The 22725-nt window shown below is 33.7% G+C and overlaps 1 protein-coding gene across 1 annotated transcript in view; it reads right to left on the reverse strand.

Annotated features, from left to right (window-relative positions):
* Positions 1-1367: 1367 nt before the first annotated feature.
* Positions 1368-22725, reverse strand: part of LOC143235683 (adenylate cyclase type 1-like) — a 138684-nt gene continuing 117326 nt past the window's right edge. The window contains exons 20-23 of the mRNA XM_076473902.1: positions 19030-19128; positions 16658-16778; positions 5287-5411; positions 1368-4900 (exon numbers count right to left, since the gene is read on the reverse strand). Coding sequence (XP_076330017.1) covers positions 2246-4900; positions 5287-5411; positions 16658-16778; positions 19030-19128 — 3000 coding nt within the window. The 3' untranslated portion in view covers positions 1368-2245. The remainder of the gene's footprint in view (positions 4901-5286; positions 5412-16657; positions 16779-19029; positions 19129-22725) is intronic.

Below are 22725 nucleotides of genomic sequence, written 5' to 3' on the forward strand. Positions count from 1 at the left end.
AATGAAAAAGTTTCTTATTATTCCTAAACATTTCCTTCCTAAGACTAGATGGTTAGTTCTTAAAATTCATTTAATCTTCTGTCAAGAGTGAAGTTTTATGGTGTACAACTTTCTTTTTTAATTCTACATTCATTACAATTGAATTTTAAGGCATTTATATTTTATTTACTGGCAATACTCAGTAATTCTTAATTTCAAACATATAGAACAGAAACAACGTATGATCATTTCTGACCATTTTCAGGAGGGATAAATGTAATTTTATTAAAGATTTACTGTTTTATCTAAAATAATGGATCTCTTTTGTTTAGCTCTTGATATTTTCTTGAAAATTCATAAGCACATTAAAGCAAAAATATTAATTTCCTTCTAACATACATTAAGTTAAAAAGTTCTTTCAGGGCCATAAGTTGCTCTCGTTCCCAATTACTTTTTATAATAATAAGTATAGCCAAGTATAGTCACCCCAGGCTCCTGTTAATTAACATTATTTCTGCCAATCCTCTAATCCCTTTCAACATAATAACATATCTATAGTGAAGAGAATATCACCATGATATCAGCTATATAACTTTATTATAACTTTTAAGATAAATAAAACTAACATTTTGATAAGTACTTGATCCATAATTTTTGTTTAGGCATAGTTCAAGACTACTAATGAGGAGTAATGTTATCTAAATCAAATTAAATCTTCAATATTTTGTAACCACCAGTAAAAAGTAATAAATCTTGCAGACAGAAATGTCTCATTAAAAGCAAATAATTAACTGGTAACAGAATAACTATGTTTTCTGAAATCCTCTATTATAATAGTTATGTAGTCATGACAAAAATTACCAAAATACCATAATTACACAGGATATAAATATTACATATAGTAACTATTAACAACATATTATAGCAATGATAATACAGGAACAGTGGAAACCTTTCTAACAGTAACAACAGTGCACTGAATGTTTAAACTTGCATTTAAACATTTTATTAATGTGAGAACAACACTTTTAAATGAGAAAAATGAAACATCATCTTAATGGGGTTTTAAGTCCATTTTACTTCACCATACTATATATATGGTGAATTTATCCTATATAATTTTATAGGATAAGTGCCAAATCTATCCAATAATAAAATATTCTCCATATTTATCATGAAGTACTTTCTCCTGTCTTGCCATAATATTAGTCATTCAATCTGCAATTAATTCTGTTCAATATTTCTGCTCTTCATAACAATCTAAGATTTTTCTTTCTCACAGGAGAAAATGAATATTTCTGTCTTATTTCACAGAATGTCACATACGCAAATTGCTGTTGTTACAGTGTCCTGCATACCCTCTGTGTGTAGAATTCTTTTTAAATATTAAAATACACAATCAGAATTTACATAAACAAGTCACACATTTATATCAATTAACTTGTTATAACCACACAGAACTGGCATTAATGCAATAGTAACTTAAGTTACACACACAATTTTTTATCTTGACAAAAAAGTTCTAAATAAGTAGTTCCATAGTGTTCCTTAAAGCCTTCTGATATTCTATGGGTTTAATTCCTATATTTTTGTCTTGATACACCTTTTTTTAAAACTTTCTCTAGTTACATCACAAAAGAATATAAGGGTATAGCTAACTCCACCAGCACATCAAGTCAGCTGAAGATGCTGTCTGTTAACAGTATCAATGAACCTTGTAGAAGCACAAAAGAACAGAAATAGCAGTAATGACATACAAAAAAAGGAATTACAATATTGATAATTACACCAAAAAATAACAGTAATACTTCACGAGTAGTAAAAAATAACAAATAATGATTTTCATAAAGTAAAGTATTTTATGTAAAATACAGACTGACTAAATGTGGTATGGGTTGAATGGATATAATTTGGAAACCTTTTTTAGCTGCAATGCTGATTCTACACAAGGTATTACTACTATTATTTTAAAACACTACCAGTCTCTTTTAGAGACTGAAGTTGTTTTCAATAAATCTGTTGTCCATGAGCTATTTCTTCAATCAGCTAAATGTAGCATTAAATAAGTGATTAATAAAAATTTAATCAATACAATAATATGCACATTTTTATCTTTAGAAAGAAAAATAATTACTTATGTGACCTTTACAACATTTTAGTTAAATTTCAAGTGAAAAATGGTTGCTAAGTGCACAGAATCAGTTTTCTTCACAGCTTTCATTCTCATTAACAAATAGCTGTCCAAAGTTTTTTGCTATACTACTAGTTATACAGCATATATATCATCAAAATAATCTGGGTCAGTATCAATAGTTGGCTCAGGATGGAAAATATTTTGACCACTCGTAATGCCTGGATGAAAGTTATCATATTCTGAGTCGTACATGATGTTCAATGAGTCAATACTCAAGAGATGATCACTGTCAAATGCATTGCTACTTGCTTGTGATGACACACTAGTGCCATCTGTATCTCCATCATGTCCAGGATCATTGAAAATTGAATTTAGGTCACTAAGAGCACCTTCTGCATCTGTAAGACCCTGCTCATTCATGACAGAGATATTTTCTAGGGCTGGATCATCTGTACAATACCCTTGTTCGTCTATCAGAGGAAGTTCAGCTAAACAATCATCATCATCATAATCTTCATCCCTGTCACTATAATCCAAATCATTATCTTCAGATTCATCTGAAGCCAAATCTTGTTGCTTGTTGTCCCTGCTGATTGGAGTGGCAGTGTCAATATTTACATACTCTGGTTTACTGAGGTCTTCCTTTTGAGTAGAATAACAACTGGGAAATTTCTCATCTTCATAAGTTAATGCCTTAAGATTCAAGCTTTGTGGAATGTTTTCAATTTTCCCTCCTCTCGAAGTGTTGTTTTCTTCATGCTGAGGCTTTAACTGCTTCAAACAGGTAGATGAAGATGGTATGCTTAAGGTCATTTTCTTCTCAACAGGATGAAAATGAAGACCAATAACATTTTTTCTTTCCTGTAAAGGAATATCACTATTTTGTTGCTTTCCATGTTCGTTGACTTTTTTTCTTGTGGTCATAGAGTTATTATTGAGATTAACTTCTAAAAGCTGTTCTCTTGTTCCTTCCCTTTTCTTTTCTTGAGGAAGACGTACCTCACCAAATTCTGCAAGAACTTCATTCATGTTCTGGAGTTCCTGAAAAGGTATATCAACTATATCTGGTGTTTCTTTCCATATACCTACAGAAGATGGTATTTGGACTTTTGAATCATCTTGTTTTGTTGTTTGTATTTTATGGTTCTGTTTCTTTCTTTCATCACACCTAGAGTTCAGTTCTTGTTTCCAAGTTCTAGAGCACAGTTTTGGAGGAAATTTCAGTACTAAATGTTTTCTCAGGAAATCAGTTTGTGTAGATGCAGAGTTGTGTTTTGAAGAAGTTTTAAATAAAGCTAACTTATCAGAATCATTTTCATTTTGTTTTGTTTTTTTAAATTCTTTTGTGAGACTCTGTCTCTGAGAAATGTCAGCTGGCCCAATGTTAGCACTAGATACTGACCTTCCAGATGATAAACTTTGTAAAAGTGAAGTGTTGTATCCCTTAGGTGGATAACTTCTCAGATGAGCCTCATCCATCCTTCTCCCTTGAATTTTAGCAAGATAATTACCAATTTTGGGCATTTTGTGTAATGCTTCATCAGTATTATCTTCAAACTTATGTGTAACAAGCTGATCACTTCTATCAGCACTTGAATCTTTTATGATAAAAAATTCATGTGATGGTGATTGCCCAACTTCAGGAAGGTTTTTGTCTTCTTTACAAAAAATACTTTCTCTTAAGGGGAAAATATTTGGTTTAAAAGTTTCTTTGGATTGACAAGTAGAATTTTCAACATTAGAGCCCTGAAGAGGGTATACCCATAACATGTTAGAAGAAGCAAAATCCCTGAAAGCAGGAGTTGGTGTCTCTATACATGATGTTTTAAAGCCAGTCTGATTTAACCTTTCACCAGATGGTGGTGATGATTGATTCAGTGATGATGTTTCCACTGAAGAAGGCTGAGCAGATGACTGATCCTGACCAAGAAGACTATCAGAACTATGTTTTAATCTACCTATGTTTAAAGACTTTGCATTAAACAACAGTGAATCATTCATCTGTATCAAATCTTGCTCACTTTCTGAAGAAATTGGAGGTGGGGGAGGAAATACCAGTGTTTCCTGAAAAGAAATGGAGGGTTTTAATGGTTTTGAATCAAAGTAGCTTTTAGGTGAAGTTACACTTCTGCAATTTACCAAATATTGTATGCTGCAAGGAGGAGGAGGTACACTGTTTCCTAGCTGTCGAAGACTATCCCATGGGTTACCTCTTTTAATTGATGCCTGCTTCTGGGAGCTAGGAGTTGTTTCCCGAGACTCAGAACGAGGTTGGTGAGGTCGGGATTGTGAGTAAGATTTTGGTGGGGTATTACCAATGATTGGTTTGGGTTGAAAATAGGGTAGTGTAGATTCATGTGAATTCAGCTCAGAAGGTTCACTTGACAACTGAGTGTTACAAGGAAGTAGCCTAAACACAGGAAGTCTTGAATTATCAGACATTACCACATCATGAGGTTTCACCTGTTGATAACCTTGTGATTTTCTTATTTGTAGTGTATTTGAGGCACCATTGGATCTAGAACCAACTACTTCTGCAGCCTGATGGATACTTTGAGCAACCATACTGAGAGGTGCCAGTACTCCCCCTGGAATACCCTTACTTGATCCAGGCACAGTGAACTCATTATACCCTTGAGATTGCTGACTCAAATGTACATCCTTTTGCATCTTTTTATCCATCAGAAAATAGGTTGTCATTTCTCCTTTACCTTTTATATTAACCCGTCCTCGACACTGAAAGATGTATGGATAGTTCTTCAAAACTTGAAATACCTCTTCTGTAACCTAAAATAATGAAATAACTTTTCAACAAAAATAATTAATTGGAGCAGAGTTTCAACTTTAAGAAAATTCATAATTGCATTATAAGCTTTAATGTGTAGGTTTCTAATATGCCCTTTAGAATAACTAATAGCATAACATATAATAAAAAATATCATAAACATGCCTAAAAATAGTTTTATTATTCTAAAGTGAGTGTGCTTTACTACCATATTTAATTACTGGAACCTAAAAATTATTTAAATTATTCTCTTCATGTTCTTGGATCATTGGTTTCTCATGAGTCCACATTTTCAGTTGTAGCAACAATTCAATTTCAAAAAATCAAACTTCCAAACCAAATGGTATGAACTAACTACAAAGCATTATGTATGATTTTTAGCACCAACCTGTGTATGGTTTGGTAGTCCTGTGCTATCCATACGACTGGCTACATTCACAGTATTACCCCAGATATCATACTGTGGTTTTTTTGCACCAATTACACCTGCCACAACTGGTCCAACACTTAAACCTAGAAAACAAAGTAAGAATCACAGAACTGAAGGTATGCTCATTAAATGCTACTTATCATCTGATTATTAAAAATATAAGTAAAGATGGTGCTCCCAATTATAAAGAAGTAGCTACATTTTATAATTTTTTAAGTTTTTCTAGACTATTTGTTAAAATAGTTTGGAGCAAAATCCAAAGAGTGTGATTCATTGTATGGTATAAACAACCTCTTCAAGACCTTCTGAAAGAATCATTATGTAAAAGATAGTAATGAATAGACTTGACAGGACATAAAAACCATTCTTTTGAACATTAATTCAGATGTCAACTATGACATGTAAAAAAGTAAGATAGTGGGTTCCTTCTCTTACAACCCATGTTTTATGTTCAAAAGCACAATCAGAGCACAAGTATAATACTTTCTAAGAAAATAAGGTATTAAAAGCACAGATGTCAGAACTTTGTTCATTGCCAGTAATAAAATAAAATGCAATTTCTGGGAAAGATGACATAGTAAAGATATTACTAAGGTTTCAATTAAAAGAGAAACTAAAGAATTTAATACCAAGTACTATTTATGGCAATGCCTAAGAATGTGGAGTTGCTGAAGCACAATGAGTCAGAAAAGCTTTTTAAATAGTTACAACAGAAGTGAATGATGGCTTCTTCAGCACCTGAAATTAACAGAAAAGGTATTTTTGTAACAAGCTATGATAAAAAAGCTCAAAAGTAAGGATTATGAAACAAATAAATAAAAAAGAATCCACTTGTTGAGGAGCTGGAGATAAACAAGATATACCACAGCAAATACACCAATTATGAAAGATAACCCAATGAGACTGGCACACAACCAAAGAAGAGTTTTTGCAAAAACTGTTCAAAATATTTCAGCTATGCAGGAAGAACATCAATTTTTTCAGAGAAAGGACCAAGCAACAGTCAGCTGTCATATACCTTATTGTAAAAAATGGGCAATTGAGATTGTTGTATTGAAACCTGTTGCTCAGGAGAAAGTTAAATAGTAAAGGAAGCCAAGGTTTGGAAGATCAAAGTAGACTAATAGAGAAAACTAGCAGTTAGGATAACTCATCTTGGCCATGACTCAAGGGAGAAGATAAAATGAAAGGTAGTCAAAATACCAATCTAGAACTGAAGACCATTAGAGTGGAAGAATATGGTTGGTTGGTATAGCAATGGCAATGATCATCAGGTAACTAAGGTCCTTCCAAATCCACTGGCTCCCTTTTTTGGAATGTGTTAAAAATGAAGCTAAACAAGGAGAAAAACTAAAAACGTGTACCTTCCCTATTGTTGATGTAAGCTTCTACAGTAGAGTTGTTTGTGTGAAATAAAACAGAATAGTGATAAAGAAGAAACACACATGTTGAAAAGACCAAAGTTCTAATATATTGATGTGAAAGCTGTTGCTTCTTGAGAAATCTATGAACCAGAATGATACTGGTTCTCCAACACAGCACATTAACCTTTGAGAGAAACATCAGTGAATGATGGAATCCTGCATATCATACTTAATCTGAAGAAACAGAACTCATCCAGTATGGAATTATGAACATTTATCCTCACTCCCCAACCACATAGGCAGGGTAAATTCCATTTATTCCTATAATCATATGAAGGACATGAAACAAACAAACAAGGGCACAGGATTGATTTTTTTGTTTTTGTCTAGAATTATAAGGAGACAAGGAACCCTCTTACATAAACAATGTACTAAACTAATATTCATCAAAATAAGAATACATGTTCAACCCAAGTGGACAGCTGAACTTAAAATCAGAACAAGTATTATGAGTAGGCTCCTTCATAAGCTGATATCTCTCCAACTGACATCTGGGAAAATCATTCAGGGAACCAGGTAGAAGGGTCCCCAATTTTGCTCTCTTCTTAAGGAATGGAAAAAAGTCACTCTGTAAGAAAAGCTACTGTCCAACACCTCAGAAACTGGAATCTAGATAAGGTAAGAACACCCTGGCTCTACTAGTAGGAAACAAAAGAATCTGTATTATGGTGGGACAGTTTAGCTTATATACATCCTCCTGTCACATGGAAGATGGAAGAATATAAAAATATTGGTAAGTTGACATATACTCTGCATTGCAACAAGTGCAATTAGAACTTTAGTTACATGTATGTTGCTTCAATGAGAGCAATTCAACAGAAAAAGTATTGTTATATTTACTAGAGGTAATCCTGCCTGTTTTGAAACATGTAATTTATAAAAATGTATATAAGTAGATATTTGTTTATACACTGCTGGCCAAAATCTTAAGGGCAATGAACATAAAGAAAAAATATGCATTTTGCTTTCTAAGAGTCAACCACTTATTTGAGTAGAGCTTCAAAGATGAAAATAAGAAAAGGGAAAATAAAAATTAAAAACTTTTCAGCATTTAATAGGGATAATGTGAACAAATTAAATTAGCCTAAATACTAGCTGGTCAAACGTTTAAGACCATACCAAAAAGAAGTACTAAACAGGATAAGAAATACCAAAGAAGAGATCTCAGTAGTGAGTTGCACAGCCATCATTGTGGATAACTGCAAACATTCACTTTGGCGTGATCGATATAAGCATTTGCAGAAGGCTGGTTGAAACGTTATTCCAAGTGGTGAAGATGGCTTCATGAAGATCATGCACTGTTTGGAATTGACATCCATTTCTGTAGACTTCTCTTGCCATCCACCCCCAAACATTTTCTGTGGGATTCAGTTTGGGTGAACATGCTGGGTGGTCCAAAAGAATCACTTTATTCACCATGAAAGAGTCCTTTGTCCTGCAGGCATTATAGATTGCAGCATTGTGCTGCTGAAAGATCCAGTCATTTCTACACAAGCAAGGGCCTTCAGCCAATAAGCATGCTCTCTCCAACATGCCAATGTAGCCAGCTGCTGTTTGACGCTCCTGTATAACCTGAAGCTTTATTGTTCCATGAAAGAAGAAACCACCCCAGATCATGACAGAACCTCCTCCACTGTGTTGCATAGAAAATGTTTCCAGTGGGATATGCTTATCATGCCAGTAATGTTGGAAGCCATCTGGACCATCAAAGTTAAATTTTTTCTCATGAGAGAACAAAACCTTCTTCCACTTTTATATGTCCCATGTTTGGTGCTTCTCGGCAAAGTTTAACCTTGCTGTTTCGTGGTGTGGAAGGAGGTGTGGCCTTTGAAGACGTTTACAGTTTTTAAATCCTTTCTCTTGAAGATGCCGTCTTATCGTTCTTGAACTGCATTCTTCATCTGCAAGGGCCTTAATCTGGTTCAACAATCGGCTGGTGTCTTGCAGGTCAACCTTTCAAATCCTGCTAAATGCCGGTGAAATTTTCTTGGGCCAACCACTTGAAATTCTCGTTCCGTATCCCTCAGGGTCTTTTAAGAAATTTGCAACAGCAGTTTTACTACACCCAATCTTGCTAGTGATGGCACATTGAGAGAGACCTTGCTTTTGCAGCTCAACAATTCTGCCATGTTCAAACTCTGTCAACTTTTTAGCCTTTGCCATGTTTTTACCCATGTTAACAAAGGAGGTGTCAGTGGAAAATGCTGACAACACTAATGCTTCATTTCAGTATGGTCTTAAACTTTTGACCAGCTAATTTAGGCTAATTTCATAGTGTTCACATTTTCCCTATTAAATGCTGAAAAGTTTTTTATTTTTATTTTCCCTTTTCTTATTTTCATCTTTCAAAGCTCTACTCAAATAAGTGGTTGAATCTAACAATGCAAAATGCATATTTTTTCTTTATGTTCATTGGCCTTAAGATTTTGGCCAGCAGTGTATATACTTTAAGCTTGATACCAATATTTCAATTTTTGGTATTTTATTGGCAAATTTTAGGTTGGATTTAAGATTTTAATGAAAGTTATAATTTTCCTGTACTGAAAATGTATTTCCTGTAGGAACTGGCCTTATCTCAGAAGATTCATTATTCTCCTTACGTACAATCTTCTATATGTGAATGTCTTCTTTACACATACCATAAGCCATCCACTACCCCCTATTCAAATTGAAAGATTCTAACAAGGTCTCATGCAAATTATCATGCATCTCCTCCTCACCAATAAGAGCATGTTATGACATAAGATGCATGTGACTCCCTCTACACTCCTCTACCAAACTATCACTTTGAAGTGTGGGAGGAGATGTCAGAGCTGGAGAAATGTGGGGTGAAAGAGAAGGAAATGTGAGAAAGGTAAGTGCCTATCAGAAATGCATTTTTGGTATAGGAAGATTATAACTTCCAATACAGTATTTACCTCTTCTCACAAGGTTAGCTAAAATTCCACGTTATGAAACAGGAGGGATCAGTGTGAGGGATTGATGGAAGTCCCCACCAAAAGCATCTGAAAGTTGCTCCTGGAAATGAAAAATTCAGATCAGAAGAAGAGAAGAGAAGAACCACACCATTCCTGAGCGAGATATACTCTTTACCCAAATGTGGATTGTGCAAGATATAAGAATAAAAATGAGAGAAGTATATCATAATGGGAAGGAATGTGGCAAGAAAGTGATCCTAACTACAGAAATGTACTATAACTCAATCCCACAATGAGGAAGGTGAGTAAACAAAAAATGTGCCCCTAGGCATAGAGTGGCTAGGATATGGCATACCATGCTCAATAAGTCAACTACATCCAATATCTGCCAGCTGGGTATTGACACCTGAGCTTAATTAGAATAATGATCATATCTTCTTCACCTACAACTCAAAAACTGGGGGATTGAGAATCAATCCAATTCCCTGGTACAACATGAGGATTACCTCTGAGCTATCAATTTGGTAACTTGACTTCTGGTGTTAAAAGGATGTCTGTCACATACAATCCACTTCTCAACCATAAAATATGCTGGGGCTATCCAAATGGCAATAACATCCCTGTAAGAAGACAAGACAAAGGATAGCCAATGACAGAACTGGAACAATCCCATGTACCACCTCTATGACCTACAACACAGATGAAGGAAATCAAGAAATACAGACAACACAAAACCTGTGTGAAGACTTATCTTGATTAGTTCACTCTAAATTCAAAACCTGTTTGCAGGGTACTGACATCCACATGAGGGTAGAACAAAGGATCCCAATCAAAAGGATGAACTGCTTTCTGACATCTCACTCCAGTGTCATTGGTTATCACAAATACTAGAATATCAAGTCATATTCATCGAACACAACCACCCTACTCTGTAACTGAATGGTTATTGTGTGGAACTAATTCAGCATGGTGCTTCCATGGTCAACAACCCCAGCAGCCTGAAAGTGGAAAGTGGTAAGGACTGCCATATTCCACTCAAAGAAAGGAGGGTGACAATGCAGTGGAGAGTCCAGAGAAATATCATCACCTGAGACAGTGCAACAGGTGACCACAGAGCTTTATTTTGAAAAGCAGACCATACTGAGTTATTCATTCACTCCAGACATCAGTAGCAATCTCCTTCTGCTTTACACATGCAGTCTACTAGTAGTACACAGTCCAGTACAGGCAAGTTTATGAAGCAAAACAGCACAAGGTCATGAACTTACAAGTGATCTTATGGAACACCCCATCTCAACAGTGAGCATTCAAAGCCATGAATGGTAAAGCAAGTGTTAATATGACTGGACAGTGCAGATTTCAAGTTATAGAATACCTGGTCAGGCACCACTCACCATAAAGTTGGATTGGGATCAATGAGATAAAGAACTAAAGACTCCTGAATGGAAAATATGAATAAAAACTTAGCAGTTAGAGCTGCACTTAAGTCTCAAGAATGGCCACAGCTGATAGATGAAACCCAGAAGAAACTGTGATATAATGGAGATAGTGGGAGACGAGCATACTGGGCATAGTCCACATGCTAGATTGCAGAATCTCTTCCACTGGAAAAGAAAGACAAAAAAGAAAGGAGAAAGTGAGTTGTCAAATCAAATGGCACAACACCTGGAATAAGTTTCAGGAGAAAGAAGGTGGGAAGGAATCGGCCAATTGAACCAAAAGATGAACCTAAAGGGAAGAGGATTGCCAAGGAATACTGAGTCAGGAACTTGTATCCAAGAAGGAATCAGTATGGGCAATACAACAACGAAAATTCCTGACTGGCACAGAAGCTTATCTGGATCTGGTCAAGAGTAAAGATGGAAAATGGCAGAAGAGAAACAAGAGAAAAGGTGGAACTACCCTCCAGAGCTGCCAGTGTCTTTGGAGGAAAGGAATGATATGAATAAAGGAGAAGATTGATTGGTTGATAAAGAATACATGAAAAGTCAATGGCAAACACATCCAACAGTTAGAGTCCATAGGATAAGAGAAGAAGGATATATGTTTTAAAGGAAAAATGAAACATGGAACATTAGAAAAAAGGGAATAATGGAGGACCACGTTAACATCCCAGTTCAAAAAGGTTGATTGCCTGAGAAGGCAGCGTATCTGGAAGGAACATATGTGCATGGTAGGAAGAGGGGAAGTAAAAACTCTATGGTATCAGAATAAATTAAAAGTATGGGATAAGACCAACTAATATCCCTAAACTGAGAAGACCAAAGACCCTTAAAGATCCAGGTAAGAAATCCTGTCACACAAGCCACAAAAATCCAGTAACTGGGAAACCCCCTAGCTGTAGACCAATAACAGTTAGTGAAGGAACACCATGAAGCCATGATTGAGTCTAACAATGCAGAATGCATATTTTTTCTTTATGTTCATTGGCCTTAAGATTTTGGCCAGCAGTGTATCTAGTTGGGGTGCAAAAGATGATTCATGTACAAATTGAAAGCAGTTGGCATATGACACACAGTAAGATAAATGTGATGTGCATGGGCCCAGTACAATAGATCAAATATCTAAAAACAGAAATCTCCAAACTGATTAATATGTGCCACTACTGTAGAAGTGTCTGTATGAACATCATCAGACAATGTTGGGTGAGAAGAAGAAAGTGATACAATGCACAATGTACAGCAAGAGGTTTGAAAAGATTCATGGGCAAAGTAATTCTTGATGATGAGAAACCCACTAGAAGCAACACTTTTAGTAACACTTTTACTAATAAAGCAGAGAACAACATTTTGACCTTCCTAGGTTAACCTAAAGATGACTTACAAAGGTCAAAATGTTGTTCTCTACTTTATTAGTAAAAGTGTTAATTAATAACCATAACAGCCATTCTGAGATACATTCATTTGCAAAGCATTTTCATCTGCAGACCATGCCTGAATGGATGCATCCATGAAATGATGTAGATCTGGACACAGGAGAGGAAGCAGCATGCTTTCCAACACATGAAAATTTGTCCAACCATCAAAACAGATTATCTTGCAGGGTAAAAAGAAGTAAAATGGGAATGGAAAGAGAGTCTCAAGCAAGGTTCCATCAATTGTGAAGCATTTACCAAAGGGATGATGGCCACATCCCCAAAAGTAATAGAACTTCACAAGCAGTATGTGACTGAGCCAAGAGGGCATGGCAAACCAACAATTCCATTGAACAAAGTTGTAAAGGAGAAGGCTGGGCCTGACTGATATGTCAGAGCATGGAGATGTCAAGCAAGAGCTCAGAGTACTCAACAAAATATGCAAGTTGTTGGTACATGTTTGAAGGGGAGGAGAGGGCCTGAAACTGATAAATCACCCCCAAGATGGGCAAATCAGAGATAAGGATGAGATGGAAATGATACTGCTATAAGTGAGTATACATATGATCCTGGAGAGAATGACAAAAAAGGATGGGTTTGATGGCCAACTGCAAGATAAATTCCTGAACTGCTTCTGACAGATACTGACTAGCCATGAGATCTTAAAGTGGAGGGAATGAAATGGGGTAAGGAAGAAGAAGAAGTTGGTAAAGAAACTGGATAATGAATCCATCTGACACAACCTGGAGCACCCATTGATTACTGGTGAAGGAACACCAGCAATGAAGAAACTTGAATAGACATGCTTCCATTAGACCCAAACTGACTAGGTAGTTACCATTATTGGTGGAAACTGGAGTTGTGACATTAAGGAAAGCAAGTAAAAGAAATGGGTAAGGGCTGGGAAGAGGAAAAACACAAAATTATAATTGTAGGTATGTCAGGAACTGACTGAGACAAATGGACTATGACATTTATAAATGTGGATTTTCATTGGGCTGATGTTAGCAGAGGCTCTAGAGCTTCTAGGAATGTATTAAGGAATGGAGTCGTACATAAATATCTATGATATGTTGAAGGTAAAAAGACCAAAGTCTAATACTAAGGCATCACAATCTATTAGGTCCTAACAACATATCTAACACCCAAGCCAAAAATATTTTGCAGGCAAAAGTGGAGGATAAAATGGCAAAGGTATCCCAGAAAACTTATAAGTATTTCTGTGGAAAGCTTCAGATAGGAGGTGTAAGGAAGAAAGATACTATAATAGATTAATAAAGGTAAGACACAAGTGAGAATACTGGGCATGGGTAAGACAGACAGATGATACAGAAGCTGCCCCCCATATAGGCAATAAGGGAATTAACAACTACAGGTCTAAAACTGAATAGACAGCATGATGGTAGGAAATTACAAACTGATCTGAAGTCCAAGAAGGAGGTGGCATTCTAATCCCGTCACTTAATTGTGAGGCAAAGTGATCAGCATGAACTTGAGTATCAGGTGAGGGAAAATGACTAAAAAAGGGTTGAGAAGATTGTCCATGAAATACGAAAAAAGGAGCATAAATAATAGGAGAAAGGGATAAAATGCCATAAACCTAAGTTACTAAAGCCATAATGACTGCATTAGGCCTAGTAGACTCATAGGGTTGGAAATGAGAAGATAAGGCTAAATCTGGAGTTGAAAAACAGTAAACAAAGTCTCCATTAGCCTGCACAGGATCAGCCACTTCTGAAGAAGCCTGGGTGATTTCCAGAGACAAAGGCTGTCCCATGTGATGTTTAATCTCCCACTATATAAAAGCAGATAAATCCACCATCACGCCATCCACGTCTGAGGCCTGAGAAGCAATGCTAATCACTGATGTAACTTCATAATTTGTAAGAATAACTTTGGAATTCATAGCACAAATAGTTTCATCAAATTTGAGTGCAAAAAATAAGGTGACTAGAATTAACTGAAAGATACTAATAGAAGAAGCAGACTGAATGAAAGTAAATTAATTAAAAAAACAACCACTATATGAGGAAACAAATTCAAACTTGAAGCATAAAAACAAACAAAACAGTACATCCAAACCTACAAGTTGAATAACAAGAAGTGATATTTTGGTAGAGAAGCATAAAAGCATCACATGAGCATGTCACGCTCCTGTTGGTGAGAAGGTAACACATGATGATATGCAATGAGACGTGTTGGAATCTTGTAAGGCTTGTAATAGGCATAAAGAAGAAGTTTGTATATAGAGGACAGCACTAAACAAGAGAAGTACCACATTGGAATGTATTTTAAAATTATTACTTTAATGTTAAGAATCACATAAAAAAATCATTGTTCCATAAGAGAATTTGCCATGACATATTAATTTACTACAATAGCAGCATAAAAAAATAGTTTTCAATATAATGAATAATATTTTTTTGTTTTTATCCCATGTTTAAATACTTTTTTTATATATGTTAAAAAATAAATAAAAACCTCTTTCACTGATTTGCCAAGCACTGAACTCAAAGAGTCAAAGATGCAATCATTAATTTAGGGAAAACCCACAGTTAATAGCTGCATGGAAAAAACAAAACACACAAAAAACAATAACATTTTACCCTAACTATTTCAGTATCGAATTATTAAACTGAAGAATTTTAAAACTCAGTCACTGACAAATTAAATATACAATAAATAAAAAGTACTGAGCAAAATAATTTAAAAACAAACAACATTTAAACTTTGGAATCAGTAATCAAATAAATGCTTTTTTAATAACTGAATTCATTTTTTAGAACAGTAAAACTGCTCTTACATACTTTGCATTTAGTACAAGTTGAATTATAACAATTAATACTGAAAGATATTACATACACCTCATATTTAGACCATAGTTTCTTCTATTACATTACTCTACTTTATGTAAAAGTACTTTCTCCAACAAGAAATAAAATAAGAGTATTTTGTACTTCAGAATTTAAAAGTATGCCAAAGCATTTATTTCAGTACATATCTACATTAAACACAGTTTCCGATGGTATGCAACACTGTTTGTTCAGAACTGAAGAATCTTATGTTTAAGATCATTATACGTTGTGAGCCAGTATAGAAGGTTACAAAGAACAAACTAGTGAATACTTCAGTTTACGAAAAACATCATTCTAAAATGGTGCAAACAAACTGAATGTAGAAGAGCATACCCCTGGAAATGCAATTTCAGAAGCACAAAGAAATTTATTGAAAAGAAAAAAAAGACTAAAACAGAAAATGAAGGTGTCTGTATAAACAAGAAACTGCTTTTTGTTCACACTACAAAAAAAAGTTATATTCCACAATATATTACATATCCAGATTATGCGAGGTCAGAGGCACTACTTAACTGACCAAGCTATAACTCAGTTTGTAACACATACATATAAATAATGCTTCAAATTAAGTAAAATACGCTTTCATATGACCAAGAGATGTGAAAAGAAAAATCCTCACATGATTTGGACACTTAAAAAGTTCAAATACATACAATTCATCTCTCCAAAGAAAAACTGACTTGTTTGTTTGCTATAAATTTCTTGCAAAGCTACTCAAGGGCTATATGTGCTAGCCATCCTAATATAGCAGTGAAAGACTAGAGGGAAGGCAGCTAATCATCACAATCCACCACCAACTCTTAGCATACTCCTTTACCAATAAAGATTGGAATTGACTATCACATTATAACATCCCCATGTGTGAATGGGTGAGTATGTTTGTGGTATGGAGATTTGAACCAGAAACCAGCAATTATAAGTCAAGCCAGATTCAAAAGATAGAACTATTTAGTAATTTAAAAAAAGAACCAAAGATATGAAGATGTTCATACATTTTAATGAATTATAGGAAAAGTGTATAATCTCTTAAAGTAGTATGTAAACTCCAGAGAATGATAACATCTGATGTGCAAATTAAAGAATGTGGAGCAAGATGAAATAAAAATGGAGAAAAGTTCTGTAAAGATTAAAACAAATGATGATCATATGGTAATTAATATTCTGAACTTGTAAACAAACCTTAACCTTAAAGTTAACTACTTCTGTACTCTCCATGGATCACAAGTCATTCTAAACTAATACATCAAGAATTGCATAATAATGAAAATGATCACTTACCTACTCGTAGCATGAAATTGTTATAAGAATTTTGATTAATATTGGCCAGCCTTTCTTTCATAGCAAATACCAACTCAACTAAAGTAGACAAGCACTGAGCTCCTTTGATGTAGTCATCTTCCTACCAGGACAACATTAAGCAATGATTACTCTAAGAAACAGTTAACATGTACATGAAATAGTTACACACAACTATCTTGTATAAACACTGATGCAATAAATGGTGACTGTATGGGATAATAAACATATTAATGAAAATACAGAATTATTTTACTAGAAGTACATGATCCAGATATATATGTGCATAGAATACCAGAGTAATATAAATTTGTCACTGATATTTTTATAAGGCACATTAATAATATATACAATAAACAAACTGCAGTGTACAGAAAACAACACATGATTGGGCTTAAAAAGAGTTACTTGCATAAACTAACTGTATCAATGTGGCAAGTAAAAGAAACTTAAACTGTGTAGTTTTCCAAATGTTTCCTTTAATGTATGTTAAAGAGAGAATTTAAGAACACTAATAATTTAGAACAGTAACATAATGTAAAATAATGTAAATTCTTAAAATAATTTTAATAATTATTACAAAACGAAATTCAAATTATATATATGTATATATACACACACACAGTTACAATATGTGCAATTCAAGCTACATTTCTGTACCTAAAATTGTTCTATACATTCTATACACTTGAAAGTTCTTTTTCACACCATTGTTCTACACTTGTATAACTGACTGATATTAGATTCACCAAAACACTTATTTTATTTAATGCTCTTTTCTCTCTAAAAACATTACATTCCAGTCTTCGTAGTAAACATTTGGAACACATATAACAAAATTATTTCATGAAAACTAATTATATTGTTGAAAAAATAAGCCTATTAATATAATAAATACTATGTCCAAACAGATTCTAGATATTAATGTTTAGTTCTTTCATTACTGCCAAAGGCTGTGTTGCTAACAAAAAAGTATCTACATTTATGTAATGTTTACTGATGAACCTATATTTAGCGTATTTTGTTGCATAAGAACTTTTATGGTTGAAAAGATTTTTATGTGACTGAGAAAACCATGTTTTTGTTCTCTTTCTAAGATTTATTTAGACAATATAAAAGTAAGAAAGCAACTAAAATTGAACAATAAGCCCTGTACCATGTCAAGCTGTTAAATTAACATTATAAAGTTGCACACATATTTTTCTTGAGAAAAGTAAATCAGCCAGCAAATAGAAAGAGATATATTCTTTCCTATAATAAATACTTGTTTCAAGGTAAAAAAATGTTTTTGAACTGTTCAGTGCCAAAATATGGAAACTTTAAACTGTTTCCATGCTAACTGCCTACATCTAGACTAATGAAGGATAATAGTGATAAAAAAATGCTAATTTAATTTTTGATTTTATTTATTGTGAAAATATTTTGCTAAATCCCTCATTCTGTACTTACTACAGCCAGTTTCTATATAACAAGCCCCCCAATGGCACAGTGGTATATTTGCAGACTTACAACACTAGAATATGAGTTTCAACACCTCTGGTTGGCAGAGCACAGACAGTCCATGGTATTACTCTGTGCTTAATTTCAAACAAACAAATTTTATAACAATTTTATATATGTTTATATGTACATACTAAAGATACATAAATGTTGAATTTGACCAGATCTAAAGACTTTGAAAATTAACATCACATGAACAAATGAGCAAAAAAAAACTCAAATATGCACAGACATTCCAGCTTTTACTTTTATACTACCATATACCTTGATAAGTATATAAGTTGTAGGTGTATATGTGTGTGAGTACGTGAACATATATATATAAAAATACACATTATGTGTATATACAAATACCTGGAAGTTATATATAAGAACATTTGTCAGTATGAATATAGACTACCACCATACTGGTAATTATAATGAACATTAGACTCCCTATGTTTGCCAGGAATGTAAAAGTTGTGATACAGACATGGAAAGCCAGATAAGTACTTAGCAGCAAAGCAAGTTTCATATAAAAAGGATCAACATTGAGCCAACAACCCTATAAAACATCATTATCTCTTAAGTTGCATGTCTGTTTTTAGTATTAACTTATACATATATATTTAGGACCTTTGAGTGAAGATTGAATGTTTTTATGTAAAATGTACTATACTTAAACAATTTACATAACAGTGATGCTACATATGGCCCTTAAATTTCTCAACTATGAAAGCATTAATACCAAATAGAATAGTTAATCAAGTACATGAAAACATTTTTGACCCAGATATTTTCTTATACAATGAAACTGCAAGCCTGCTCAATAAAAATAGGATTGAAAAAGTAAATTATATTGGAAGAGAACTTACAGAAATATAATATTCAGGTATCAGTCCAACTGCTGCCATATAAGTACTTCCTATAGTTTTAATTTTATCAATCATGCAAAACCTGTCTTCATCCAAAAGCTGCAAAAAATATTAAAGAACTCATTAATTAATCATATTCTTAATTCAAGCAATAGTGTTTTTAAAAATATTTTAATGTAAAAAACACAATAACAATTCTCACAAACACTTACTACCACTGCATCTATGATTAAAGTAATTAATATATATTTCTCAACGTGGGAACAAATCCACTGATCAAACACCAAAGGATGAAGATACCCCACTGTGGTAAGAATCTTGTCCAACCTTGACAAGTGATCTATCACCAGATTCAAACATCCTGAGTTTTGATAGATGATAATACACCAACAACTGGATATGATGGTTGTGAGCCCAAACGAAAATTTCCAGAGAGACTACCAGACAGCTGATGTGAGATGTAAACTTGGAATTGTCCAAATGGATCACCATCAGATGACCTGTGAACTAAGACTGCAGATATTGGCAAGCCTAATAATAAAATAACATTTATATGATGTGCAGAGACCTCTCCTTTGAAGAAAAAAGCCTTGAGATGATAATAGTGTAAAAAAAAAAAAAGCATTTATGCACAGATAGAAGTCGAAGTGTGGAAAGAGGGAATATCAAGAGTCATGTTGAAGTTATCAGTCTACTACAATAGAGATGAATGGGCAGATAGAGACAGATTTACATGGCCTAACACAGAGTCCTTGAACATGTTCCATTAATCAGCCAGGATTAATTGAAAGAATTCATATGGGTGTTTTGAAGAGGAATAAAGCATTGAAGGAAAGGAATAGTCTCCAAAAGTAAGAGGACTTCTCATACAGGTAAATTAGAAGTCTGAAGAATCTCAGGAAACAGAACCTCCCTGGCATAATGATGCAAAGGTGATGGCTGAGCTTGACCCACATACAAACAGGTGGATTGAATACTAAGAGGGGCTTAAGGCAGACTTGGAGCACTTAATCATCAGCTAACTCAGATGTGGTATATTCACAGAAGCACCCTGAGACAGTGCCAACATAAGTCAATCACCCATATAATAACAGAAGTGAAATCCAAAAGAATGTAGATTCTTGCATAACTTGACTGAACATGTAAGGGTTTGTGGCTAACCCAAAGGGAAAGATTTGGAACTGAAAAACAATTATTGTGGACAAATCAAAGGAAAAAAAATAGGATAGTAAACTAATCATGGTGAGAAACTGGTAAATCCAACTTCACATCGATCACTCACTATCCAAAAGGAAATACCCATTACAAACTATGGTAACTGCCCATCTTGAACCAAGAAATGTTAATAAAAACATTTATGGATAATAAATCAGTCATAGGGTAATTATCTCTGGTACCATTGAGGATGACATAAAGTCAGTAATAAAACCACTGAGTGAGGTGGAGAACCCACTCTACAGCTTCCACAGCCAGTAAGGAGGACACAACCTCTTTAAGATGCTGCAAGTGCACAGTATAGAAAGGAGGTTGATAAATAAACAGACAAAAAGAAAGGGGAGATAGTACAAAAACACAGAAACAGGCCATGAGAAAGCATCTGTATGACTAAAAGATCACTGGCAAAAGAAATCTACAGGTGCACAAAGGAGAGCTAAGTTTCCAAAGGACCTGAGCTGAGAAGCAGTACACAAACAAGTTATCTCAATAAACCATGACAGCCAGCCTCAAAAGAGAAGAGGCAATTAGATGAGAAACAACAGAAGGGAGAAGGAGCAACCTGACATGGCTCCCAAGGACAGGGAACCTGTTAGTAAGAGATGTTTGTGGTGCAGAAAGTTTAGTAGGATTTCTAAATAAATCTTTGCATAATGATATATATATATATACATATAAATGTATATATATATAAAGAATTAATGAAAATGATAAGATAAAAAGGGTACTCAAACAATATTCATTGAATAATATAACAAAGATCCCAATAAGTAAATGATATGCAATATCTAGCTTCTCTGCTTAAAACAATATATAAATATCACAAAACTGTATCATGTCTTTCTTACAGTACTGAGCTTCATCAAACACATAAATACCCTATATTTAAAATAAGTAAAGAGAAGGTTTAAAGACATTTATTTTCATGAAGCTGTTTCCATTTACTCAATGCATGTTCAAAAACTAAATCTATGAGTCAATCTAAAACAATGTTAAAAAACTGTGTGGTTTTGATTATCCTTTATCAACCTAGTGTTTATATTTCTACTTGCTTTATTTATATAATGGCAAGCAACAATTACAATTAATTTGGTACATTCAAGGTTCATCATTATGCATTGTGTCAATCAAATACTTTATTTTAACTCATTTTTGTTTGTTTCTGTTTGAAGTTTAAGTTACAAAATGGGCTACCTGTGCTCTATCCATCACATGTACTGAAACCCAATTTCCAGCAGTTAAGTTCACAGACATACTGTTGTTCTAATGGAGGGCAAAACAAGTATTTCATACTTGAAGCTAGCAGTTTTTATATTACCCTTAGTTTTGTTCTAAAATGTTGCTACAGATTGATAAACAACATAGAATTTTCCTTTCTTTTTGATTAAAAAGTCTTTTGTTTGTCTCAATATCCTTAATGCATCCTGCATAGTGCAAGATTTAAATACATGTGCTACACACTTGTCTACTATTTAGCAACATACTTTTTCAGTTTCAAGTTTATTTGGTGTAGAGGATTTATTAGTTATGTACAATAAATACACTAATATTCCAACTATTGATTTTTAGTTATATGCAAATTGAAAAACTTGCAATAAACTGATGCCAACTTTAAAAAAAAAATTAATTTTGATTTCTGTCAAATTTAGTATGTGAATGTTATTACAGAATAAAAATATCTCTAAACCAGATAAATATTCCACACACCTATTTCAAATGTAGAATATTTAAAACATTTATTATATCTAAACTGATGAGAAATAAATTAGAAAGAAAAGATGAAAGCACACAACTCTCACTTTGCCTGTCTAGCTGTGTACACACACTGTCATACAAATAAAAATCAATTTTGTAACATAATGAAAGTGTTCAAGTAGAAACTGAGTAGATGTAATGATTATGTAAACTTTCACTTTACCAGAAGTTCAAAATATACAAACAACCTTTTTTCCCTGGTATTTTTGTAAAGAAAAGATTTAATATGAGAGCTCCTAAGTAAAATTTAAAATGTGAAATATGCAACAGCACTGTTTGAAGTTAAAAAAAATCATGCTAATCATTTAGCTGAGTTATAATCAATACACGAAAAGCAGAAAAGATTGGTCTTATACAAACTTCATCTTACATATCTTAGGAATAACCATGCATATAAAAAGGGTATTTGACTTATGATAATATTCACTAATATTTAACTCATGTTTCTCAAACAGAATATCAGCAATGCTTTACCCCATCCAAAAATTTATTAAACAATTGTATATTCTGATTTTGACACATTGGAAAAATATGTGCCATTTTTTCTTAGTTTCTTAATGCATTACACCTAAATGCTGAATTACTGATGAATTAATCAGAGGTCAAAATATAAATCTTTTACATCTTAAATTAAGTCATTGTACAGTCATTCTACAGATTTGATAACATTTGTTTATCAGACTAGTTTTTACTGATAAATATGTGAAATTAAAATATGCACACAAT

This window comes from Tachypleus tridentatus, chromosome 12 (genome assembly GCF_004210375.1).
Source record: "Tachypleus tridentatus isolate NWPU-2018 chromosome 12, ASM421037v1, whole genome shotgun sequence".
Classification (NCBI taxonomy): Eukaryota; Metazoa; Arthropoda; class Merostomata; order Xiphosura; family Limulidae; genus Tachypleus; species Tachypleus tridentatus.